The following is a 25,295-nucleotide window of genomic DNA, read 5'->3' as shown; positions in this document are numbered from 1 at the left end:
CGTAGCTTGGTTTTTTATCGTAGCGTAACGCCTACGTAGCTTGGTTTTTTATCGTAGCGTAACGCCTACGTAGCTTGGTTTTTGATCGTAGCAGAACGCCTATGTCACGCCTATGTTTTTTACTATAGAAGAATAAAAACCAAAGGTGAAAAGTAGAAACCATGGAGAGGCCTCCTGCCCATTCCCAAACCTTACTAGCACCCCCCACCATTACATCCCCTTTTTTGTTAATTGTTGAGAAAAAGCAGGATTGATGCCATCTTGAGCTGAAAGATCTCCTGCAGGTGATTCCTGGACAAGCTGAGCTAACCAAAAGGGTTCTGTGCATAGGGATTGTGTCAAAACATCTGAAACCAACTGCTCAACATCTCCACCTAACACTTTAATGAGAGCTTCTCATAGCCAACATCTATAGTAGATGATAAAGTTAGGAGGCAGAATATTTATATATATGGAAAACTCGTTCGAATAAAAGAACTCAAATACCTCAAATTTTCGAGTTTTCAAACTGGAAAATCTCAAAAATGGCGAATTCAAAATAGGGCTTGACTTTGCCTAGGACAACTCCCATTGGCTTCTACATGAACTTGCAAGCTTTTTAGTTGCTGAATTTTTTAATTAGAGTTTTCCGTGTTTTCTCAATTATAAATACCAAAAAGTTTTTGAACCGTAACTCGAATTTTAGCACTACGAAACGTAGTTCCCGATAATTTTCGTACCATTGCAATCAGTCATTTAGTCGGACAGGTTAGAAAATGTAGGTGGGATAAGGATAAAATCTGCGCACGTATCTGTGTATCTGCCGATCCCCTTGGGGGCCCTACAATGGGAGTCACTTTCGTACGATTGGTGCCTGTAACTATTTCATGTTCAGAACATCCTCCCATTGGTTATAGAAAACAACAAACAAAATGTCTGTGTAATACTGGGGGAAAACAAAGGAAAAAAAAGAGCAAGTTGCTTTGTGTGGCTTTTATACTAAAACATTATAATAAGGAATATACACGTGAACTTTACAAAACTAAAAAAAAAAACTCCACTCAGTGGAAACAGGAGGTTCTAACTAGCCAAGAAGGCAACTCTCTTGGCAACATTATCAGCACCATATTTTTGGATGAGCCTTTTCAGAGTCTCTGCATCATCTTTCTGCAAGTCCAGGTCGTCCTTTCTGACCCATATGGGATAGCCATCAGGCCTAGAGCCAGTCTGAAGGAAATGTCTCGTGGCAGCCAGCTCCCCGTTGTTTTTAAGTAACGCTTGGGTTACATCACACAAGCTGAGTTTGAACTCGGACATCATGCTGAGCAAAGCTTCTTGGAGACCTTCACTCTCAGAAGCATCTGGGCTGGAGGAAACTTCATCTACCTGTGTCTGACTCTGAGAGCTGGGAAGGTCCTCTCCCATCACAAACTCTTTAAGGCCAAAGCTCCTTTTTGGCACCTCAAGCTCTGGGGTATCCTCCACCTGTTAAGAAGAGAGAAAACATTGATTGTAAAAATAAATATAGAGCTATTGTTACATTGCAACCATATAATTTGCACATAGGGAAACCAAAAATTTCACATGCCCCCCCCCCTCAGCAGCCGATCAGCAGAACAATGGGAAGGGAGAAAGATAGCAGCTCCCAGTAGGTATCAGAATAGCACTCAATAGTAAGTAATCCAAGTCCGGCTTGGGACTCCTCCAGTTACATGGGAGTAGGAGAAACAATAGGTTCGCTGAAAGCAGTTCTAATGTGTAGCGCTGGCTGAAAGCTCAGACTCAGGCACACTTTACTGCTGCGCTGCAAGTTGGAGTGATATCCCCCCCTCACCCCCAGCAGCCGATCAGCAGAACAATGGGAAGGGAGAAAGATAGCAGCTCCCAGTAGGTATCAGAATAGCACTCAATAGTAAGAAATCCAAGTCCGGCTTGGGACTCCTCCAGTTACATGGGAGTAGGAAAAACAATAGGTTAGCTGAAAGCAGTTCTAATGTGTAGCGCTGGCTCCTTCTAAAAAACTCAGACCCAGGGACACTTTACTGCTGCGCTGCTAGTTGGATTGATATCCACCCCCCTCTTTTCTAAATAGTAATTACATGAAAGCATTAAGTCAATGGGTGGTTTGTACCCCCAAACATTATTTTGTCGTCACTCTGTGGCGAAAATTAATGGCCTTTGCATAGTGTGTGTGGGTCCTTATTTTGTTTTTTGGTTTTGCCATTAAGACAATTGCCACTGAGATAAAGGAAAAGGATTTCAGTTGTTTTGTCTGCCTCTTACGTGGCCATACACGCCCCGATAGTATCGTTCTTAACGAAGTACATGTATATATACATACAAGGTGAACGATATCGGCCTTGGATATTGGTCACCTCGTCCAATGGTCGCAGGAAAGATAATATTTGTAATGTGTATGGCCCCCGTTACAGACGGATGATCAAAGTCATCGTTTAATTAGTAACTAATCATATCTAGTATAAATAAATTTAAAGCAACTGGACTTGTTTGGTAATCATTGAAGGCGTTTCACTACTCATCCGAGCAGCTTCTTCAGTTCAACTGAGTAGAAGCTGCTCGGATGAGTAGTCAAACGTCTTCAATGATTACCAAACAAGTCCAGTTGCTTTACATTTATTTATTCTAGATATACCATGACCTGGATGAATGAAAATCTTCATAGACAGTAACTAATCATATTGCTCCTCCCCAGGCCCAGTCCTCCTTAGGGTACCTTCCAGCCGCCAACTCTGCCCCCATGGAGGCCATTTAGGCCAGGTAGAACATAAGGGATTACAGTTACTGGGGGTTACCTACCAAATCAGCACCCCCCAAGTGATTTAATGTTTCCTTCTCCTTTAAAACAACAATATTGTGGGAAAATGCGGAGCTTAAGCGAGTTCTACACTTTCAGATAATGGCTCCGTCACTACTTTTCTACATAGTTACATAGTTACATAGGGTTGAAAAAAGACCAGAGTCCATCAAGTTAAACCTTTCCAAGCCAGCTGGGTCTGAAATTACCAGCGATTTTCTACCTCAAATTCCAAGTTGGCAATCTCAAATATGTGCAAATCTGCCCCATCGTCCTGATTCTCTTTAGATGATGCGCTGACCGCTTCCTCGTTCATCTCAGTAGATTTCTTATTCCCTGATTGATAAACAGACAGTTGTAAAGTAAGGCAAGCAGGGGATAGAGATTAGCAGGTAAAACCTGTGAAAAATATTAATTATATCTATTAAACACAAAACACAGACTAGACTGTATTTCACCCACGGACCAACATATTTAAAGGGGAACTCCACACAACAGCTTTTTGAAGAGTAAACATAATCTCAAGCAACTTTGCAATATACATCAATTAAACAATATGCAGCCTTTTCCTGATGTTTAATGTAATAATCTGGTTTGGAACAGTTCCCTAAGCCCTGCCCCCTGTTCCCTAAGCCCCGCCCCCTGTTCCCCTGCTGATCTGGCTGACTACTTTGTGACTCAAATAAACTGTAACAGTAGCGCCTGTCCCTCAGCCTGCCTCCTCCCAATCCCACAATTCCCTGCTGCACACGTGATGTCAATAAGGAAAGGAACATCCCAGTGCAATGCATTGTGGGTTATGTAGTTCCTGCATGCTGTCTGTAAGCTGTGGAGAAGTTGTTACAATTTGCAACATCAGTGTTTTAGTCCCTCCTCCCCTGCCAGGATTACAAATGATGCAGAAAGAGAAGAACAGTTTTGCAGCTGGATTTCAGCATATAAAAATAGTATTTATTCCTACTGTTTGAAGGAACAGATTGCAGGGATAGGGATATTAGGGGTTTTTGTGCTGGTTTGGAAGGTGGAGTTTCCATTTAATTTACTAGGATCCATTCTAGGCAATTTCAACTGAAAAGTTGCAGTTTATATTCAGGATTATTCACTTAAAGTTGCCATTTAGTATGATGCAGACAGGAGCATTTAATGACCATTTGGAATTGCAACTGCTATCTGGTTGCTATGGCTTAATGACCCTAGTAACAGCACAAACGTGTAAATTAAAAAGGAAGGGCAGTAGAAGTGGGCCAGAAAAGGTAAATACAGAACAAACAATAAAACTGAAGCACCAGAAATCTGTTTGTTTATTGGTCGCTCACCTTCTGACCGCTTAATGGCACCCTCAGTAACTTCCTGCCCCCTTTCCTCCACGGGTAAGTTTACATTGCTGGTTTTGGCAGCATCAGATTTTTCTGTAGAGGGCCCTTCCACTGAAGTATCTGTGCTTAATTTTTCACCCGTTTTCTCTGCGACTCCAGGCTTTTCAGTACAAGGGGTTGAATCGCTGATTCGAGATTTCTTTGTTATTGGTTGAGGACATTCCTCTTCGTCATCTGAAGGCTCTTGTGAGGAGGAATCATCAGTAAGTGGCAATACGTAGTTACGTTTGCCTTTCAAATACCTGAAGTAGCGATTTTTAATTGCTTGCCACGTCCTTTTTACTACTTGCTTCTGCTCCATTTCCTTCCATAAGCTTACGCCAGTGCCTCTGTGTGGGGCGTTCTCTCTCACATACAGCAGGATAGCTACATCTTCCTTCTCTGTAAAGACATTTCTTCCTGTGAGATAAAAAGGGGGAGATTTGGGAGGCAAGATTTTCCGAATCACCTTCTGAGCCCCAGAACAGTCCATCTTATTCTCTTTGTTGTCTTTCTCCGGCTGCAGTTTGTTACTGTCGGGTTCCAGCTCGGATTCTGCTGCCTCTTTCTGCACATCTCCCAACTTCTGCCCCACGTTCCCCTTCTCTCCTATGATACATTCTTCCTTCTGCTGCTCACACTCCCCTAAACTTTCTTCATTAACTGGTTCCCCTGGGTCAGATAGCTTATCTCCCTCCTCCAAGTCTCCCCCAACTTTAGCCTGTTGTTTCTGATCACTTTCTTGGCTGCTCTCGCCTACTTTTTGCTGAGGAGCCCTTTCCTCCTTTTTACTGCCCTGGCTCTTCCTCGGCCTTCCGTGACTTCCATCCAGCCGGTAATCATCTACGTCGAGAAGTTTATCTATTCTCACACAATCCATGATGTAAGCAGTGGATACATACTGGGCTCCCTGGGCACTGCCAGGGGCAGAAAGAAGCAGAGCCCCAGGTTGCTGCATCCGACACATTTCCCCACCTCCGTGAGTAATCAGAGGGTACAGCTGCCGCTTTAATGGGCCAGGTGGTACATAGAAACTCATTGGGGTCCCATCGTCATCAACAAATAAAGTGCGAGAATGTGTCAAACCCCCCAAGGCGGCCATTTTGCACCAGAAGGTGTCAGGTGATTCTGCAATAGCAATAGTTGGGGGTTAGCATTAGTCCTACTACATCTCCCAGTCCTTATATTAAATCAGGGGTCCCCAACCTTTCTTACTTGTGAGCCACAGTCAAATGTAAAAAAACTTGGGGAGCAACACAAGCACCATAAAAGTTCATGGAGGAGCCAAATAAGGGCTGTGATTGGCTATTTGGTAGCCTCTATGCACCCTATCAGCTTACAGGAGGGTTTGTTTGGTAGTACATCATGTTTTTTTGCAACCAAAACTTGCCCCCAAGTCTCTTTTTATAACTCATTGACCTGCATAAAGAGCTGCATCTTAATACCCCTTCATTTTTCAACTGTTCCATCCCTAAAACTTACTAAAGATGACTAAAGCAGGCGCTATGGAAAATGATTGCAGTCTGGGGGGGGGTTGAAGGTGGGGTTTCACCACTGTGCAAAACTTTTGTTTCTGCCTCCTGGCCCAGTTGCGTGCATCACATTCCAGGACACGGTCGGGAATTCTGGGAGGGCCATGGCCCTGGTTCCAACACACATGCCATACACATTAAGATCCGCTTGTTTGGTGAGGTTGCCTTATTTTGGCCACCTACATGCTAGGCCAATTAGGGGTGATCTGATGGTTTGACGGTCTGGCCAATGATCAAATCATACGTGGGCCCATCTATAGAAAACATCATCAACCAGCTGATGCGGATCTCACATAATGGGATTTTAATACTGATTTGGAGGTGCTAATACCTGATTTGGAGGTGCTTCAGCAATTATGTATGTGGTGTGAAGTTATGGTTGAAGCCAGAAGAACAGAGACAAGGGTTGTTACCTGTCCAGTTCTTACCCAAACAGCCTGGTTTCGGAAGAACTGTCCGGGTCAAAACTACCTGCCAAATTTGGAAAACAGGGCAGGAGTCTCCGAGATTGATGTGGCGATCAGCCAATCACCATGCCATAGCCCCGCCATGGCAATATCAAAATCCCCCGCCCAGAGACATCATGCCCCACCTCCCTGCCCAGAGATAGCAGTCGCTAAAGGTGGCAACACTGACAGAGCCATAAATAATAACAATGCAGTTGCTGATAAGAGCTATGATTGCGGAAGCCGCTCCCTTACTTTAAGTTCAGAGCAGGGGGAGGCATGCACGCTGAACGGTGCCTCATTTTTGACCACGCCCATTATGTGGCCCACTGTCCCAGATACTTATTGAAATATCCCGCTGTGCCTTTAAGTGTCCTGCTCGTCTTCAGGTCTTCTTAGCTTCCTTCGGGTTTTCTCAGCTCCTTCCGTCACTGCTGTCTTTGGATCTTCACGGCTTCTTCCTGCGCGTTCGTCTTCGGCTCTTTCCGGCTCCTTCAGGCGCTTCGGGTCATCATTTTTTTTTTGTCGTGGGTGCTGGTGCTGCTCAGGCTGTGGGTCACACAGTTCTGCTGGTGCTGCTTTGCCTTTATCTACTACTCTACACGCGCTACTTACTGCTCCATTTTTTTTTTTTTAAATTCACTTGGTGAGTCCCTGACTGTAACAAGAGTGTTTATTAATAAATAATTATGAATTATTACACCTTTGTTACAGTCATGGACTCACCGAGCTTGGTTTATTAAAAAATGGAGCAGTAAGTAGAGCTTGTAGAGTAGTAGATAAAGGCACAGCAGCACCAGCGGAACTTTAGTGACCCACAGCCTGAGCAGCACCCAAACTGTTCCTTCTGAATTTAAAGTGAAATGGCTTGCTGTGCCATACTCACATGTCGTGAGACTTGCAGACAGGGGCAGGCTGAGCTAACCGGGGCACCCTAGGCAACCCAGTCGGCCACCATGTCCCTGCACCTGCTCTATCGCAACCCCCCCCCCCCCCCCCCGGAGCACAGACAGGGGGTAGGTAGGAGAGGTTCCTGCCTGGCGCCCCCCAATCGTTGCGCCCTAGGCAGCTGCCCCCTAGTTCAGGCCCTGATTGCAAACATTCAGAGAACGACGAAAAGGACCGAGATGACCCGAATCGCCTGGAGGAGCTGGAAAGAGCAGAAGACAAACGCGCAGGAAGAAGCCGTGAAGATCCAAAGACAGCGGTGACGGAAGGAGCCGAGAAGACCCAAAGACGAGCGGGACACGTAAAGGCACCGCGGGACATTTTGATAAGTATCCAAGAGAGCAGTTGCGACCTATGCAGTATAATTGAAATAAGAAAGTGAGTAGCAGAGTAAGGGAAATATATATATATATATATATAGCAAGACAATGAGCCGCACACACAGGGACACACAGATCCGTTTTTTTGTTTTCTAACAAAGTCCCTGTGTGTGCGGCTCATTGTCTTGCTATATACATGGTTGTTGCAAGCACCCGGGGCATTTGATTATTATTAGGGTGTGCTCTGATCTTTTCTGTATATATATATATATATACAAAAACAAAAGGAGCACACCCTTCAGGCAACCAAATGCCCTAGGTGCTGGTCAAAAATGTGCAATAAACAAACAGAGTACCGCACACATAGGGACTTTTAGAAAAAACAAAAAGGATTTATTGAAAAAGATCCAACGTTTCGAGCACCAACTGTGCTCTTCCTCAGGGACAAACCAGTTGAATCCTGGTCCCTGAGGAAGAGCACAGTTGGTGCTCGAAACGTTGGATCTTTTTCAATAAATCCTTTTTGTTTTTTCTAAAAGTCCCTATGTGTGCGGTACTCTGTTTGTTATATATATATATATATATATATATAATTATACACTGTAACAGTCTGATTCCTCATAACTAATTAGCAGCCTGTTCTGGGATCATTTACTCAGTAAACCATTAAGGCTGCAGTGTAAAATCATCCTGATATCCCTGAGATGCAATAAACAGCAACACTCACTTCTGTGCTGCAGGGGAATCCAATATGGCTGCTGCTCTAGCTTCAGTCACATGACTGGGGAAGAGGCTCATGGGATATGAAGTCTTTTGAGTCGAATGGGAGTGACTCCAATGGCTGGATACGCTGATAGTCTGAGCCTGTGTACTGTGCAGAAGCAGTTTTGATATCCTGATATGCAATAAACAACGACACTCACTTCGGTGCTGCAGGGGAATCCAATATGGCTGCGGCAGAGGCTGGCTCTAGCTTCAGTCACATGACCGGCGAAGTGGATTATGGGATATGAAGTCTTTCTAGTGCGGTGGGCGTGGCTCCAATGGCTGGATACGCCGTTACAGTAACACAAATAGTCCGCCTATGCCTCTGTACTGTGTAAAACCAGTCCTGATAGCTCTTGCTATGCAATAAACAGCGACACTCGCTTCTGTGCTGCAGGGGAATCCCAATGTGGCTGCGGCTGGCTGTAACTTTAGTCACATGACCGGGGGAAGTGGATTATGGGATATGAAGTCTATCTAGTGGAGTGGGCGTGGCTCCAATGGCTGGATACATTGATATAGGGGCATAGATAGTCAAACTGAGCCTCACAAAAAGTTTCTGAGTAAAATCATATTTATTCACATATGTTTATAGAAGATGGCTCCAAATTGCTTGAGGACTATATCTGAAAGTTGTTTTATTTGAAATAAACCTTCTAATGTATAGAAGAGAAAGATGTTGCCCCTTATCACCTAACTGCACCTTTGTGCCTCATAAACCAGTCCCTGCAGTAACCGCCATGGGCCTTCTGTAAGGCCAGTAACATATTCTCTGCAACATTTGTCAGTCAGACTATGGCTCTTTAGCCTTCATTTCTACTGTCAAACGTGTGTTTTCTGACAGAAGTCCAACCGCCATGCCGCTAGTGACAGCCAATAAGCTGGGCAGCACCCGGCTGTGGTAATATTTTACTCACCTCTAGGATTGAAATATTACAGTAAAATTTTTACTTCTGTATCTATATATATATATATAGTATAGTATAGTAAGCTTTCCAAAAGTTACAATAGTGCACATGTGCCTGCCCATAGAAGGCTCACCGGGGCTAGTGCCTCAGGGGCCCCCACCACCCGTCCAACCTCTTCCCCTGAGTGTGCCTAAATTAAACTTAACTTTAGCGCATCAGGGGAGGGAGACCAGAGGCCCGGGTGTGCCCTGCGGGGATCAGGTCTGGGCCATTGGGGCCCACCAGGTTTTATCCCAGTGCCCCGGCGGCCCAGTCCGACCCTGCTTGGGATAACGATCCAACACACCTGCACAGATCCAGGGTTGGCCACCGGGACACCAGTGAAAAACCCGGTGGGCCCCCGGGGCCAAGACCCAACCCTTGCCTGCACTCCCCCAGCTAACGTTCCTTCCCTGATGCGTTAAACTTATGCACGCTCAGGAGAGGACAGGTGGGGGTAAGGGAGGCTCTGTGAGGGGGTAAGGGAGGCTCCGCGGGGGACGCGGCCGGTGGGGGCACCTGCAGGGCCCCTGGGGCGGTATCCCTGGTGGGCCCTGCAACCCCCAGTCTGACCCTGCACAGATCCCTAGAACATAGTACCCTGGACCAGTGCAATTTTTTTTATAAAAGATGCACACCAGTGCAATGCATTGTGGGTTATGTAGTTCCTGCATGCTGTCTGTAAGCTGTGGGGAAGTTGTTACAATGTGTAATATCAGTGTTTTAGTCCCTCCTCCCCTGCCAGGATTACAAATGATGCAGAAAGAGAAGAACAGTTTTGCAGCTGGATTTCAGCATATAAAAATGGTATTTATTCCTACTGTTTGAAGGAACAGATTACAGGGATAGGGATATTAGGGGTTTCTGTGTTGTGTGGGGCTCTTTAAAAGGAACAGTAACACCAAAAAAGGAAAGTGTATAAAAGTAATTACTATATAATGTAATGCTGCTCTGTACTGGTACAACTGGTGTGTTTTCCTTAGAAAGACTACTATAGTTTATATAATAAAGCTTCTGTGTAGCCCCGGGGGCAGCCATTTACAGGACAAAAGGCACAGGTTACTTAGCAGATAACAGATAAAACCCCATTATATTCTACAAAACTTATCTGTTATCTGCTATGTAACCTGTGCCTTTTCTGCTTTTTCCCAGCTTCAATGGCTGCCCCCGTGTTGACATAGCAGCTCATTTATATAAACTATAGTAGCATTTTTGTTGCAAACTTACCAGTTTTACCAGCGTAGGGCAACTGTACATTATATTTCAATTACTTTAAAATACTTTCATTTTTTTGTGTTACTGTTCCTTTAACAAAGTTTGGTTTGGAACCCAAAGTTCCCCTTTAAAAAAAGAGTGTACATAACTAAAATAAAAATGGGCATCTAATATACACTCTAACAATACATTTATTATTCCACAAATAAATACATGTACTAGTGGTTGACTAGTCTTCCTATATAAATAAAGCCTTATATACATAAACAAAACAAAATGTCTATTAATATTTCATACTATCCTTTAGAAAAGAATCCGTTTATATCACAATAACGGACAATGGCAGATGGGGCATTTTGCCTTTAAAGGGGTTGTACCCAAGTCAAAACCTCAGTCCTACAGCCCAAAAAATGACTTCTTTCAGTAATATAAGTGGAAAGTGACAGCCAGACAGAGCATTGCAACCACCTCTATTTTCCACTAGGTGGCAGCAGGGATCATTATAGCGTCTCTTTGCCAAATATCTTTATCTAAATACCCTTCTGGCAAGATAAACACATCCATGGGACAATATATGGTGCAATATAAACCATTTCCACAAACTGAAGAGAACTCATATTCTCTATTAATGGACTACATTGGGTGTTCCGGATAAGGGATTTCCTCCATAATTTGGATCCCCAAATTGCTGCTGCAGGGGTGTGGAGGCCACTATGGGGGCCCCTGGGGTGGCAGCCCCGGTGGGACCTGCAAAAACCCCAGTCCGACCCTGGGAAATGTCTATACCTGGTGGGAAAAAGATCTATTTTTGACCTCATATCCCAATATTTGTCAATTTCATTATACAGTGCATTCACTGTTACTCGAGCATATCAACATTTTCATAGAACTCTGTATAATTCCATTGTCACAGAGGGGAAATAAAACAAGAAGGAAAAAGTTGTTTTAACTTAGAATTCTTTATTTGGATGCATTGTCCCTGAGGAAGAGTTAAACACAAACAGCCTAGGTTTGCATTACATGACATTTATTTTGCTAATTTCTCTTCTGCTTTCATATCTTCTCTGTCATATTAAACATTTACGTATAGGCTACATTTTAAAATGAAGCTTCTTGGTTGCCTTCAAGACTATGTTATTTCAACTCTTCTGCTGCCCTTTCTCAGGTACAGGCTCTTAATTCTTAAGATTCTTTTTAGGATTTCTCAGTCACTTCCTCGACCCTAGAAGAGACCACTTTCCCGTCGACTACTTCTTCGATCACCGTCTTCACCTTTTTGATGGAGCTCTTGCTTTGTTCCTTACTGACGATGGTAACAGCTGCAACAAAGGAAAGGAAGGTCAGTGTTGATCTGATTTTGCTTTGAGTTGAACTAAGTCAAGACTAAAGTGCCATGGCGTTCTACAAACTGTAATATAAAGCAGGTATAATTCTCATTGCCTCAGAGGTGCTTCTAAACGAGAATATTCAAGAGACAATGCTCAACAATTCACTATAAAAACCTCATAAACCTTGTACATGTTATTGGAGCACAATATGGAGCACTGGCTCCATATGTATTGGAGCATCATAGTTTTACATTAATGGTCCCAATGACTTCAAAAGGGTTGATGAAAAATTCACTCTGGAGAACCAAGTCACTTATTCAGTCATATGTTTATTATGTGTTTATTGTGTACTGCACAACATGTTTTGGATTCAACTGATCCTTCATCAAGGCCTTAATCCAGTAACTGGATAAGTAACTTGGTTCTCCAGAGTGGATTTTTCATCAACCTGTGAAGTGTGGAGGATCTGACAGTGCCTCCAGATGAGTTTACTATTGGGAGGACATCACCGGCAATCGGTGGGTTCTTTTGGCAAATGCCAGAGGGCCTGCTGTAAGATGCCATAGACAGGCACTATTTATTGGACTGCTGGGGGCCGTTTGGGCCTCTGTGTACTTGAAATGCCAGGACCTATTTTGAATCCCAGTCCAGGCCTGGCCAGAGGGATCTTTTTGAACATGCTTGGTGACGTATGAGGGACATCAATAGGCAGAATAGACTTCTAACAACTTTTCAGAAGATATTTACAGGTACCACTTGGCACTTTACAGATGTCACTTGGCACCTACTTATTACAAATATGTCAGCCCAGCTTAAGCAGCAGCAAAACATGGCAATTTGTCCCAAGTTGGAAACAATGAAACCTATTCAATAAGTCAGATACAATTATCCAGACTTGACCATAGCTATAAAAACAGATGTTACTTCTCAGGATTATCTTTTTTAGCTTTATTGCATTTAATGTGGCCTACAATTTAATATAAATATCAGGACATGCATCCTTACTATAAGAAGTATTGCAAAATAGCTTACCTTTCTGTGTTTCAGTCTGGGAAAATCTAAAAACAATAAAAAGAACAATATAAGTGTGATATACTGAGTAGTTCTATCAATAAAACAAAAATGGTGTATGGCTTTTTCTACCCCAAGAAATCATTTTTATTGTACTTTTTCCTTTTAATAACAAATTATGGGGCTCTCAATGTTAAATTATAATATTCCATTCATGCAGTAGGATATAGATAAGGTGCTAACGGTTAAAATAAAGGCAGTCAGGGGCCCCTACCTGGTGTCTTCTCCTTCTAGCAGGCGTCTGTAGGTGGAAATTTCCATTTCCAGCCTTGTCTTGGCATCGAGCAACAACTTATACTCCAAAGACTGGCGCTCGGCATCTGACCGTAAGTTTTGAAGGTCTAATTCTATTTGCGTGATCATGGCCTGAAGGTGGTTGAGCTCAGCTCCATATCGGGCCTCGGTTTCTGCCAAAGTGCCTTCCAGTGCTCCTTTCTACAACCAAGACAATTATTATTAGAAACATGTAATATAACACATGAAGTTGGGTAGAGGCAAATATTATACATACTAAAGGCAAGCTTCAATAACAAAAACAACTGTCTCACATCTCATAAACCAACAGTATCAGGCATAGAGATTTTTTTTTGGTTGCGATATATTGATGGAGCAATTCTACTGGACACTCACCATGCTCAAGAGTGACTGAAGTTCAATCTCCAGGCTCTGTATTGTGCGCTTCAGGTCTGTAATCTGCGACTTAGATGTCTGGAGAGCAGCTGTGTTGGTGGCAACTTCTTTGTTGAGATTTTCGCTCTGTTAAATAAAAAGGAAACTTCAACACCACGAATCAAAAGAAAAGATTGCTAACCCCACAGACATTACACTTCTGCAAGGAGCCATTAAAAATGTCTTTGGATAGAATTTTAATATAGACTGCATGTGTACCCTTCTGGCTGAAACTAACTCTGTGATTTCTGGAAAATAAAATTCACACCAGCAGTCCACCAATTGGTATGAGCTACATCACGACCCCCTAAGCATCTAAAGCCAACCACCATCTAGCTCCCTGTAACAAGAATAAGTTTGGCGGATGAGCCCTAAATGCTGAATGGAATATAGCTTATTATTCTTTGTTTCCACTGTTAATATGTTGTGACTCTGTATCCAAGTCACTGGTCCTAACCCTCAACTCACACTCAGACTTATGGAAGGCAGCTTTCTGCTCCCCTGTCAGAATGGAAGAACCAGTTCCAGGTATTGCTAGTGAAGGGAACTTCACTTTGTAAACTTTCAGTTTCTACATCAGAAGGAAAACTAGAAATATTACAATACTGAGGCTTTCCAAAGCCTTCTTACCTGTCCTCTGTACCAGGCTTCCACCTCCTGGCGGTTCTTCTCCATCATGCCTTCATACTGAGCCCTCACATCAGACATGATCTGTGACAGGTCAACAGGAGGAGCAGAATCAACCTGTACATCAACTTGGCCTCTGGCACTGGCCCTAGCAACAGCAAGTTCCTGGAAGAGAATCAGAATAATAAAATTAAAGAAATGTTGATAGAAATTCTCTCTCTTTTTATCCAAATTTTTTTTATATCTATGTAAGTGTTACTAATTTTTGAAGACTGAGAACATTTTCACCAGTATAGTGTCTTCTAAATCAAGATGAAGGAGCTCATGCTACAACATCATGTTGGCACATCACATGACATCATGATTCCACGGTTGGGTGTGAAAATTCAATATATAGACACCACAGACCCGGGTTCAATGCCCACATAGGTCTTACTGTGAGTTGCTGGGTGTGTCTAAATTTCTATTTTGGCTCGATCTCGACTTTCTGCTTTGGCCATATTGATTGCTGCCTATCTCGATTTATTGCCTGAATATGACTTTGAGCTTTCTTAACCCCTTACCACGAATTGGACTTTCAGTATGCAGCTTCCTCATTGGTCCAGACATAACCCTGTTAAGGGCCCCTGGGCCTTGACATATAGTTACCCATAGTAACAAAAATGGGTAAAAGCACAAAGATATCATAGATGAACCAATCATACCTCTTCATGATTTTTCTTTAGGTAAATCAGCTCTTCCTTCAGACTTTCAATCTCCAACTCCAGGTCTGTCTTATTGAGGGTCAGCTCATCGAGGACTCTGCGCAGTCCGATAATGTCGCTTTCGACTCCAGTCCTAATGGCCAGCTCTGACTCATACCTGGAGTGGGTACAATATGTGGTTACTGGGGGCCAGTCCTGTGCTTATGGGCTTATTTAGCAATTTTTGACTTTCTAAATCGAATAAACTCGCATATCGAATGCTCGTTTATATATATATTTCGTTCAAACGAAAAACTTTTGAATTTACGAGCCCTAAAAACTCGAAATATTCGAGCTTGAGAATATATCACCCCCTTACTGTATAATATATTGAATGGCTATCTCTGCTTTCATTTCATTTATAAGTCTATTTATTTGTAATAAACAGCATTATGATGCCAAGTCACATGGTTTCCCAATCAGTACCTATCCGACTGGTTTTCTGGGTTGTCCTGCTTTTCAAACCCAGAAACCCCTTGCAGAATCACACTGAAACTAGTCTACCTTGTTCTAACCTTGGCAACTGGTAGGCCTACATAAGAACGGTTCTAATCCCAGACACTATACATGGAAATAACAATTTGTGTGGCTTGCAATCCCCTCTCCCACTGAAATGAGTAGAGTAGATCACTTACTTGATTTTGAAGTCATCAGCTGCCAGCTTGGCATTGTCGATCTGGAGGACCAGCCTGGCATTGTCAATGCTTGCATCATTGATCTGTAAGGGGAAACAAAAAACACTGTTAGTTTGGCCCCAAAAAGTACTGAAACACATAAAAAAAGCCTAAGGGGGGTAATTTAATGACTATATAAAAATACAACAGATGATATAGCAACAGGCAAGACATGCAGCTATGAAGATAAAGGATATACAATATAAAGGCATCTATAAGCATTAGGGTGAAGGCACACAGAGCTACTTAGTAGCAGCTACTACGACAATACTGAGAATTGCCTCTGCTAAAACACACATAGAGACAGTTATCAGTAAATGATCAGCATTGTCTATTTCTGTAGCTGCTACTAGTAGCTCCAGCTCTTCACCCTTAAGGGGGCTATGTAATAAAATTCACTAAGTTTTTAAACCATAGCAACCAATCAGCATGTAGCATTTACTGACCACCTGTTTAAAAGCAAACATTTTATTGGTTGCTATGGGTTACTTCTCCTGGGCAAACTTAGTCCATTTTATTACACATAGGAGTAAACCTTTTCATTAACACTATTCTCGGCATTATTCATTATTCTACATTCAGAAACTTCTACAAAGAATTTAAACAGTGCTCCGTACTGAGCAAAGCGCTGGAGTGGAAAAACCAACAAGGGAACAAAGCAATCCAAGTTACCTGGGAGCGCAGTAAGTTGATGATGTTATAGTAACCGCTAACATCAGGGGAGCCAATGGCAGCTTTCTTCTCACAGTACTCCCTGATCTTCAGCTCCAGCTCATGGTTGGCTTGCTCCAAGGAACGGACCTGAGGGGATCAAACACTCACAGTCACTTACATTATAACAACTTGGTCTGCAGCAGCCATAACAAACACATTCCCAAAGGTTTAACTGTAGTTTATCTGGAACGGCAAGAGAGGTTTGTTTCCCACTGAATAGTTAGACTACATGTGGAACTGGAAAGAGGAATTTATGAATACAGGTATGGGATCTATTATCCCATACCTACCCATAGACTCCATTTTAATCAAATAATTCAGATTATTTTAAAAAAAGATCTCCTTTTTCTCTGTAGTAATAAAACAGTACCTGTACTTGATCCCAACTAAGATATAATTACCCCTTATTGGGGGCAGAACAGCCCTATTGGGTTTATTTAATGGTTAAATGATTCCCTTTTCTCTGTAATAATAAAACAGTACCTGTACTTGATCCCAACTAAGATATAATTACCCCTTATTGGGGCAGAACAGCCCTATTGGGTTTATTTCATGGTTAAATGATTCCCTTTTCTCTGTAATAATAAAACAGTACCTGTACTTGATCCCAACTAAGATATAATTACCCCTTATTGGGGGCAGAACAGCCCTATTGGGTTTATTTCATGGTTAAATGATTCCCTTTTCTCTGTAATAATAAAACAGTACCTGTACTTGATCCCAACTAAGATATAATTACCCCTTATTGGGGGCAGAACAGCCCTATTGGGTTTATTTCATGATTAAATGATTCCCTTTTCTCTGTAATAATAAAACAGTACCTGTACTTGATCCCAACTAAGATATAATTACCCCTTATTGGGGGCAGAACAGCCCTATTGGGTTTATTTAATGGTTAAATGATTCCCTTTTCTCTGTAATAATAAAACAGTACCTGTACTTGATCCCAACTAAGATATAATTACCCCTTATTGGGGGCAGAACAGCCCTATTGGGTTTATTTCATGGTTAAATGATTCCCTTTTCTCTGTAATAATAAAACAGTACCTGTACTTGATCCCAACTAAGATATAATTTATCCTTATCAGAGGCAAACCAATCCTATTGGTTTAATTAGTATTTACATTTTTTTTTTGCAGACTTAAGGTATGGAGATCCACATTAATGAAGGACCCCAAGCATTCTCATACCTATATACTGTCCAGAGGAGCTGTGTATATATATATATATATATATATATATATATATATATATGATCTCTTCCATAAATGATGATAAGTGCTATATTTCTAAAAATGAGTCTATAAATCTAACGTGATCTATTTATGGTAGAGGTTTATGGCTCAGGATGCCCCATTTCTACTTACCCGTTCCAGGTAGCTGGCCAGACGATCGTTCAGGTTCTGCATTGTCTCCTTGCCATTGTTGCCAAAGGAGCTAACATCAAGGGCAGAGGGTCCGGCAAACGCAGAGCTGGTCAGTTTAGCAGAGGACATCCGGACAGTCTGGGCACCCCCTGCCACACTTAGGGCCCGATTCACCATGGGTGATGCCAGAACACCATAGCGGGAGGATTGAGAGACACTTCGGGTAGAGAAACTCATTGTGATGCTGTAATGTTAAGGGGCCCAATGTAGCAGTGATGTGTTCCCCTGTATGAGCTGATACTCTGAGCTCTGCTTGCCCCAAGTTATATACCCAATCCAGGGGGAGGGTCTCCCAGTGTAAATGTCCTGGGGCCAGGGGGGGAAACCTGCGTAACAACAGCAAATGTTTATACAAAAGAAAATTCCTGCAGGTAAATATGCATGACATTTCCTCCCTTATCTGTGGGGCCATAAAAAAAAATCCTGTCGTGCGAGAAACAGTCCCTTTACATAGAACTGGGGAGTATTCACTAGAAGCCAGGGTGGGACGTCATTAAATATCTTTAAGGGAGATTTAAATCATTAAATGCTTTTGGGGAGGTTTAAATCATTAAATATCTTTAGGGGAGATTAAGGCATTTACTTGAGGTGACACCAAGCATCCAATAGTCTTCATTCCACAAGGAACAATATATAATAGGAATAATGAAAATGTTGAATGTGTTTATTATAAATATACCTGGGAATCCAACTATCTCTGTTCATATAAGAGGTGGGAGAGGCAAGGTGACATTCGCTTTATTTTTATATAACTGTTAGTGACTTTGGTTTGCCTGCAACTGGTTTATTGCTATGACGAAGAGATGCCATAGGAGCTACTAGTAGCAGCTATTCGTTGCTGCTACTAGTAGCCCAGTATGTCTTCACTCTTAGGGGCACATTTACTAATCCACGAATCCGAATCACGAATGGGAAAAAATCGGATTGGAAACGAAAATTTCTAGTCACGATAATATCATATTGGCGATCCAAAAGTCACGAAATTTTCGTACCAAACAATTGTAAACAGAGATAAAACCTTTCTGATTTTTTCGTGCAAACGTCCGAAAAAGTCGTGCGGCGTATGAAAAAGTTGTACGGCATACAAAAAAGTTGTGCGGACGCCCGAAAAAAATCGGCAAAAATACGCTCGGAGCGTTCGTGCTTTTGTAAATGTGGCCCTTAGTGCTTTGAGATATATGTGTTCTTATGAAAAACTGAGACGCTCCTTCCTTCCCTTGTCGCGGGCGACTAATCTCCCCGAAATGCCATCCCACCGGCTAGAATGTAAATCGCCGGTGGGATGGCATACGCGGCGCCGAAGTCGCCAAAGTTTCCTCTCAAAGCAACTTCTGCGATTTTTGGCAAATCACCGCACCGCGTATGCCATCTCAACGGCGATTTACATTCTAGCCGGTGGGATGATATTATGGGGAGATTAGTCGCCCGCGACAAGGGAGATTTGTCGTGGGCGACTAATCTCCCCATCAGTCACAGCCCTTAGGGTGAAGACACACTGAGCTACTAGTAGCAGCTACTTTTTTTTCATGGCTATTAGACTCCAGAAAATCCCCTGCCATAGACAATACTGAGAATTGCCTCTGCTAAAACACACGTAGAGACAGTTATCAGTAAATGATCAGCATTGTCTGTTTCTGTAGCCACAACAAGTAGCTGCTACTAGTAGCTCTTTGTGTCTTCACCCTTAAGGGCTCTGGCACACGGGGGACTAATCTCCCCGAGTTGCCTACCCCTGCCATCCCGCCGGCGACTTACATGTTCGCCGGTGGGATGGCAGGGGTAGGCAACTCAGGGAGATTAGTCGCCCGCGAACAGGGAGTTAATCGCGGGCGACTAATCTCCCCCGTGTGCCAGAGCCCTAAAGTGCAGGTTATGTAGTCACTAAAGATGGCCATACACGGGCAGATCCGCTCGCTTGGCGATGTCTCCAAGCGAGCGGATCTTCACCCGATATCCCCACCTACGGGTGGCGATATCGGGGAGGCATGTCGGTGAATTCTGCAAGCGGCAATGGGGCAGTCGGTTCGGGGACCGCATCAATGAGCTGATGCGGTCCCCGATCCGACGGGATTTTCTAACCTGGCCGACCGATATCTGGCCAATTTCAGGCCAGATATCGGTCGGCCAGTCTGATTGCTTTTGCCCCTACACGGGCCGATAAGCTGCCGAGTCGGTCCAAGGGACCCATATCTGCAGCTACAATCGGCCCGTGTATGGGGACCTTAAGGCTAGTGTGGATACCACCCAATGCTGTCCCATGTCTCTAAAGGTGGCCATACACGTTACAATTACCCCTATCTGACGAGTCAACCCTAAACACATGCCTGTGCAACATTTTCTGTCCTGCCCAATCAACTAGACGACAGATATCCAGGTCCTTTGCGTTATGAAACGCCTCTTCATACATGCACTGAATACTGTACAAAACCTTGTTTCGTGGGATAATATGGGTGCGTGTATGGCCACCTTGTACCTGTTAATACCTATTAGTTTGTAGAAAACTTGGTCTGTAAAAAGGAGGCTCAATGGTCTGTTTAGTGAGTACAGTGGTGTCCAACTTATTATATTTAGTGGGCTGATTATTTCTCATTCAGCATGACTGAGGGCCAGATTATATTAAAATGGTGGCAAATACAGGCAAGTCTGTAGAGCCCTAGGGCAAACTGGGGGTCATAAAAATCCTTTAGAGGGCCACATCCGGCCTGTGGACAATGGCCATATAAAACTTAAGCTATACTACTTTTCATTACCCCTGCTTCTTAACTTTGTTCTTAAAGCAGTACATGATTTGACTCATTCCATCATCTGAGGGGGTGGAGACAGTGGGGCAATTAGTTAAGCTTTTTTATATTACAAAACAGCTTACTTACCTCTACAATATTTACAGATTCTGTTGCAGAGCAACCCCATAAGGCTCCATTAGCTAAAAGAGAATCTCTGCCGCACTCCATTGGATTTGCTGGGTGTAAAGAGTTAATGTTTGACGTAGAACTGCACTTTTGTTCAGCGATCCATTCCTTTGGGCCATTCAAATGGGTAAGATTACGCCCGTGGCCAGCCGGCATTAGCCTTCACCATCAGGCAGATTATACTGAAACCAACTAGCTGATGTACAGTATTTAGGTGCGCTCATACCTGCATCTCAAGTGTTCATCAAACGTATAAATAAAGCCCAAGTGTAATAAGCTTTATGCAGTATTTCCCTGTGTATAAAAATATATAGATATGGGACCTGTTATCCAGAGTGCTCGGGATCTAGGGCTTTCCGCATAAGGGATCTTTCTGTAATTTGGATCTACTAAAAAGCAATTCAAACATTAATTAAACCCAATAGGATTGTTTTTCCCCCAAAAAGGGGTAATTATATCTTAGTTGGGATCAAGTACAGGTACTGTTTTATTATTACAGAGAAAAGGGAATCATTTAACCATTAAATAAACCCAATAGGGCTGTTCTGCCCCAATAAGGGGTAATTATATCTTAGTTGGGATCAAGTACAGGTACTGTTTTATTATTACAGAGAAAAGGGAATCATTTAACCATGAAATAAACCCAATAGGGCTGTTCTGCCCCAATAAGGGGTAATTATATCTTAGTTGGGATCAAGTACAGGTACTGTTTTATTATTACAGAGAAAAGGGAATCATTTAATTATTAATTAAACCCAATAGGGCTGTTCTGCCCCAATAAGGGGTAATTATATCTTAGTTGGGATCAAGTACAGGTACTGTTTTATTATTACAGAGAAAAGGGAATCATTTAACCATTAAATAAACCCAATAGGGCTGTTCTGCCCCAATAAGGGGTAATTATATCTTAGTTGGGATCAAGTACAGGTACTGTTTTATTATTACAGAGAAAAGGGAATCATTTAACCATGAAATAAACCCAATAGGGCTGTTCTGCCCCAATAAGGGGTAATTATATCTTAGTTGGGATCAAGTACAGGTACTGTTTTATTATTACAGAGAAAAGGGAATCATTTAACCATTAAATAAACCCAATAGGGCTGTTCTGCCCCAATAAGGGGTAATTATATCTTAGTTGGGATCAAGTACAGGTACTGTTTTATTATTACAGAGAAAAGGGAATCATTTAACCATTAAATAAACCCAATAGGGCTGTTCTGCCCCAATAAGGGGTAATTATATCTTAGTTGGGATCAAGTACAGGTACTGTTTTATTATTACAGAGATTACATTATAAAAATTTGAATTATTCAATGAATGGAGTCTATGGGAGACAGCCTTCCTGTAATTCAGAGCTTTCTGGATAATGGGTTCACGGATAACAGATTCCTGTATTCATTTCTTTTCTGGCATTGTTAATGAACTGCCAGCTAAGTAGGTTTTTGATGTTTCTCATCTTCTTGTGTATTTATATTTCTGTGTACAAAATGGGTTGTTCGCAAAACCTCAGTAAAACTATATATTCATATTTTTTGCATATTTAAGTGTTTGCAATTTAGTCCTAAGAGTCAGGAAGAAAAGCAGCTAAAACTTTCATTATTAAAATACACTAGAAATTCCATAGGAAATTGCCTTTGTTTCCGCCAGTGGCCTAAGGCTCTGTACAGTGCAGCCTGTCAGACCAGCGGGACCAGAACCATTACAGCCACCTGTGCATCAAAACCGTTAGGATTCTTGAAAGGGAATGACATTCTTTTTCCTCCTTCCCCTCAGGCAAAACCTTTTTATAGGAATGGCTTTGTAATAATAAAATGTGGACAGTCCCCAGGACTTTATTGTGAGAAAACATGTTGGCAGAGTATGTTCCCTACTTCATGTACTGTACATACGCAAGAGAGAAAAATCTTTGTATTATTTTACAGATATCCTTTATGAAAGGGGTTGCTTATTACAGGTATGGGATCCCTTATCCAGAAACCCGTTATCCAGAAAGATCCAAATTGCGGAAATGCCATCTCCCATAAACTCTATTATAAGCAAATCATTTTAATTTTATAAAATGATTTCCTTTTTCTCTGTAATAATAAAACAGTACCTGTACTTGATCCCAACTAAGATATAATTACCCCTTATTGGGGCAGAACAGCCCTATTGGGTTTATTTAATGGTTAAATGATTCCCTTTTCTCTGTAATAATAAAACAGTACCTGTACTTGATCCCAACTAAGATATAATTACCCCTTATTGGGGGCAGAACAGCCCTATTGGGTTTATTTAATGGTTAAATGATTCCCTTTCTCTGTAATAATAAAATAGTACCTGTACTTGATCCCAACTAATATATAATTACCCCTTATTGGGGGCAGAACAGCCCTATTGGGTTTATTTAATGGTTAAATGATTCCCTTTTCTCTGTAATAATAAAACAGTACCTGTACTTGATCCCAACTAAGATATAATTACCCCTTATTGGGGCAGAACAGCCCTATTGGGTTTATTTCATGGTTAAATGATTCCCTTTTCTCTGTAATAATAAAACAGTACCTGTACTTGATCCCAACTAAGATATAATTACCCCTTATTGGGGCAGAACAGCCCTATTGGGTTTATTTCATGGTTAAATGATTCCCTTTTCTCTGTAATAATAAAACAGTACCTGTACTTGCCTGGAAATTATTTTCAAATGTTGCAATGAAATAATTGTACCTATTCTGCTATTTAGTTCTGACAGTTGGCTTCATATTTCAATATTTGGTTTAGAATTAATTATCTATGGCATTTGAATCACTTGTCACCAATGTAGGAGAATATCTCACTGTACTAAAGGGATTAATATGACCAGGTCTGGACTGGGATACAAAATAGGCCCTGGCATTCCCAGTACCCAGAGGCACAAACAGCCCCCCCCCCAGCCCAATAAATAGTGACTGTCTGTGGCACCTTACAGCCCCCCTGGCATTCCCAGTACCCAGAGGCACAAACAGCCCCCCCCCCAGCCCAATAAATAGTGACTGTCTGTGGCACCTTACAGCCCCCCTGGCATTCCCAGTACCCAGAGGCACAAACAGCCCCCCCAGCCCAATAAATAGTGACTGTCTGTGGCACCTTACAGCCCCCCTGGCATTCCCAGTACCCAGAGGCACAAACAGCCCCCCCAGCCCAATAAATAGTGACTGTCTGTGGCACCTTACAGCCCCCCCTGGCATTCCCAGTACCCAGAGGCACAAACAGCCCCCCCAGCCCAATAAATAGTGACTGTCTGTGGCACCTTACAGCCCCCCTGGCATTCCCAGTACCCAGAGGCACAAACAGCCCCCCCCCCAGCCCAATAAATAGTGACTGTCTGTGGCACCTTACAGCCCCCCTGGCATTCCCAGTACCCAGAGGCACAAACAGCCCCCCCCAGCCCAATAAATAGTGAGTGCCTATGGCACCTTACAGCAGCCCCTCTAGCATTTGCCAGAACCCACAGATTGCCAGTCCGGGCCTGAATATGACCCACCTCAAACAGCATGATGGTCTATAGTATTTTGGGTCCAGAGGTCCAGCTCAATACATTAGAAAAAAAACATTTGTTCCCAGACTTCTCTTTATAGTCCATTTTTGCTCCACATAGTGTATATAGCTATTATATCAGATTAATGAAAATTGCTAGAGCTCCAAAACAGTTGGGCTACATTCTAGAGGTAACTGGTGAACAGAACAAAAGAGACATATGAAACAGCATAGCACAGTATACTACAATTTTGTTGTTTTTTCCATGTAATAATAGTATAATCGGTATCAAAACAATTCTATGTACATGTATGAATATGCTATTTCAGCGCATTTCAATGGACAAAAGAAGCTGTTTTCCCACCCAACAGTCCTGTCAGATTGCACCCCCCCCCCCCCCCCCCCCGTCTAGTTTACGTTTCTCAGTGTCCATAGAAACATATTGTGTTCCTGATAATGCGTTTCTATGGGTTTTGTTACAGGAGACTCGTTTATAATGGAACAAAATGCTTTAAATCTGTTTTACCAGATCTCCATTGAATGATTGGTGTAGCATAAGCGATACACACAGAAGCCTAGACTCAATAAAGGAATCATTAGCAGCTAAGGAAATTCTCTACTGGAGAAGCAGGTTTCAAAATCCCCTATTGCGGGCCAAACCAGTGTGACTGGAGAAGGGGTGGGACATTATTATAGGGGTGGTTCAGCTTTAAGCTAAATATTAGTATGTTACAAAATGCCCTATTTCTAGCAACTTTGCAATTGGTTTTCATTATTTATTATATATAGTTTCTGAATTATTTGCCTTCCTCTTCTGCCTCTTTGCAGCTTTCAAATGGGGGTCACTGACCCCGGCAGCCAAAAGCTATTGCTCTGTGAGTCTCCAGTTTTATGGTTATTGTTAGTTTTTGTAACTTTCTTTTCTATTCAGCCCCTCTCCTATTCATATACCAGTCTCTCATCCAAACCACTCCCTGGTTGCTAAGGTTACTTGGACCCTAACAACCAGATAGCTCAAGGGTCCTCAAACCTTTGAAGCAGGGGGCCAGTTCATGGTCCCTCAGACTGTTGGGGGGCCAGACTTAAGTCCTCCCCCCATGTCCTAACAAAATAAACTTCCTTCTGCCCATGGAAAAAACGGCAATCTGGGGGCTCAGCCAAATCTTTCATGAAGGATTCGGGGTACGGCTGAATCCCAAAACAGTGGATTCGGTGCATCTCTAGTCATCACTGACTTCTCCCTCTCCACCCCCTTACTTCTTAGTGCCAATAAAAACCATCATGTTGGGTTGCCATAGCAACTGCACCGCATTTCA

The 25,295-nt window shown here is 42.5% G+C and overlaps 2 protein-coding genes across 4 annotated transcripts; both read right to left on the bottom strand.

Moving 5' to 3' along the window:
• Nucleotides 1-957: 957 nt before the first annotated feature.
• On the bottom strand, nucleotides 958-8,600 carry terf2ip (TERF2 interacting protein). 3 transcript variants are annotated; one of them, NM_001143923.1, is given in 5 exon segments: nucleotides 1,060-1,464; nucleotides 3,018-3,130; nucleotides 4,111-4,657; nucleotides 4,774-4,791; nucleotides 4,793-5,251. In NM_001143923.1, coding segments are annotated over 5 exon segments (1,542 nt in total).
• Nucleotides 8,601-11,265: 2,665 nt separating this feature from the next.
• Nucleotides 11,266-17,789, bottom strand: krt70 (keratin 70). The gene is given in 9 exon segments (NM_001006686.1): nucleotides 11,266-11,641; nucleotides 12,683-12,708; nucleotides 12,936-13,156; nucleotides 13,352-13,477; nucleotides 14,021-14,182; nucleotides 14,722-14,878; nucleotides 15,396-15,478; nucleotides 16,107-16,235; nucleotides 17,516-17,789. Coding segments are annotated over 9 exon segments (1,266 nt in total). The 5' UTR covers nucleotides 17,753-17,789; the 3' UTR covers nucleotides 11,266-11,516.
• Nucleotides 17,790-25,295: the final 7,506 nt, after the last annotated feature.

The sequence above is a fragment of the Xenopus tropicalis genome, chromosome 10, assembly GCF_000004195.4.
Source record: "Xenopus tropicalis strain Nigerian chromosome 10, UCB_Xtro_10.0, whole genome shotgun sequence".
Classification (NCBI taxonomy): Eukaryota; Metazoa; Chordata; class Amphibia; order Anura; family Pipidae; genus Xenopus; species Xenopus tropicalis.
The sequence above is the reverse complement of the archived record's forward strand: the minus strand, read 5'-3'. Positions and strand labels throughout refer to the sequence as shown.

Excerpts from the sequence above, each read along its gene's own strand:
- terf2ip (XM_012952542.3), bottom strand. The coding sequence starts at position 5,251 with ATGGCCGCCTTGGGGGGTTTGACACATTCTCGCACTTTATTTGTTGAT. Across the intron at positions 3,131-4,110 it reads TGCCATTAAGCGGTCAGAAG|GGAATAAGAAATCTACTGAG; the intron begins GTGAGCGACCAA and ends TTTATCAATCAG. Across the intron at positions 1,465-3,017 it reads TTGCCAACTTGGAATTTGAG|GTGGAGGATACCCCAGAGCT; the intron begins GTAGAAAATCGC and ends TCTTCTTAACAG.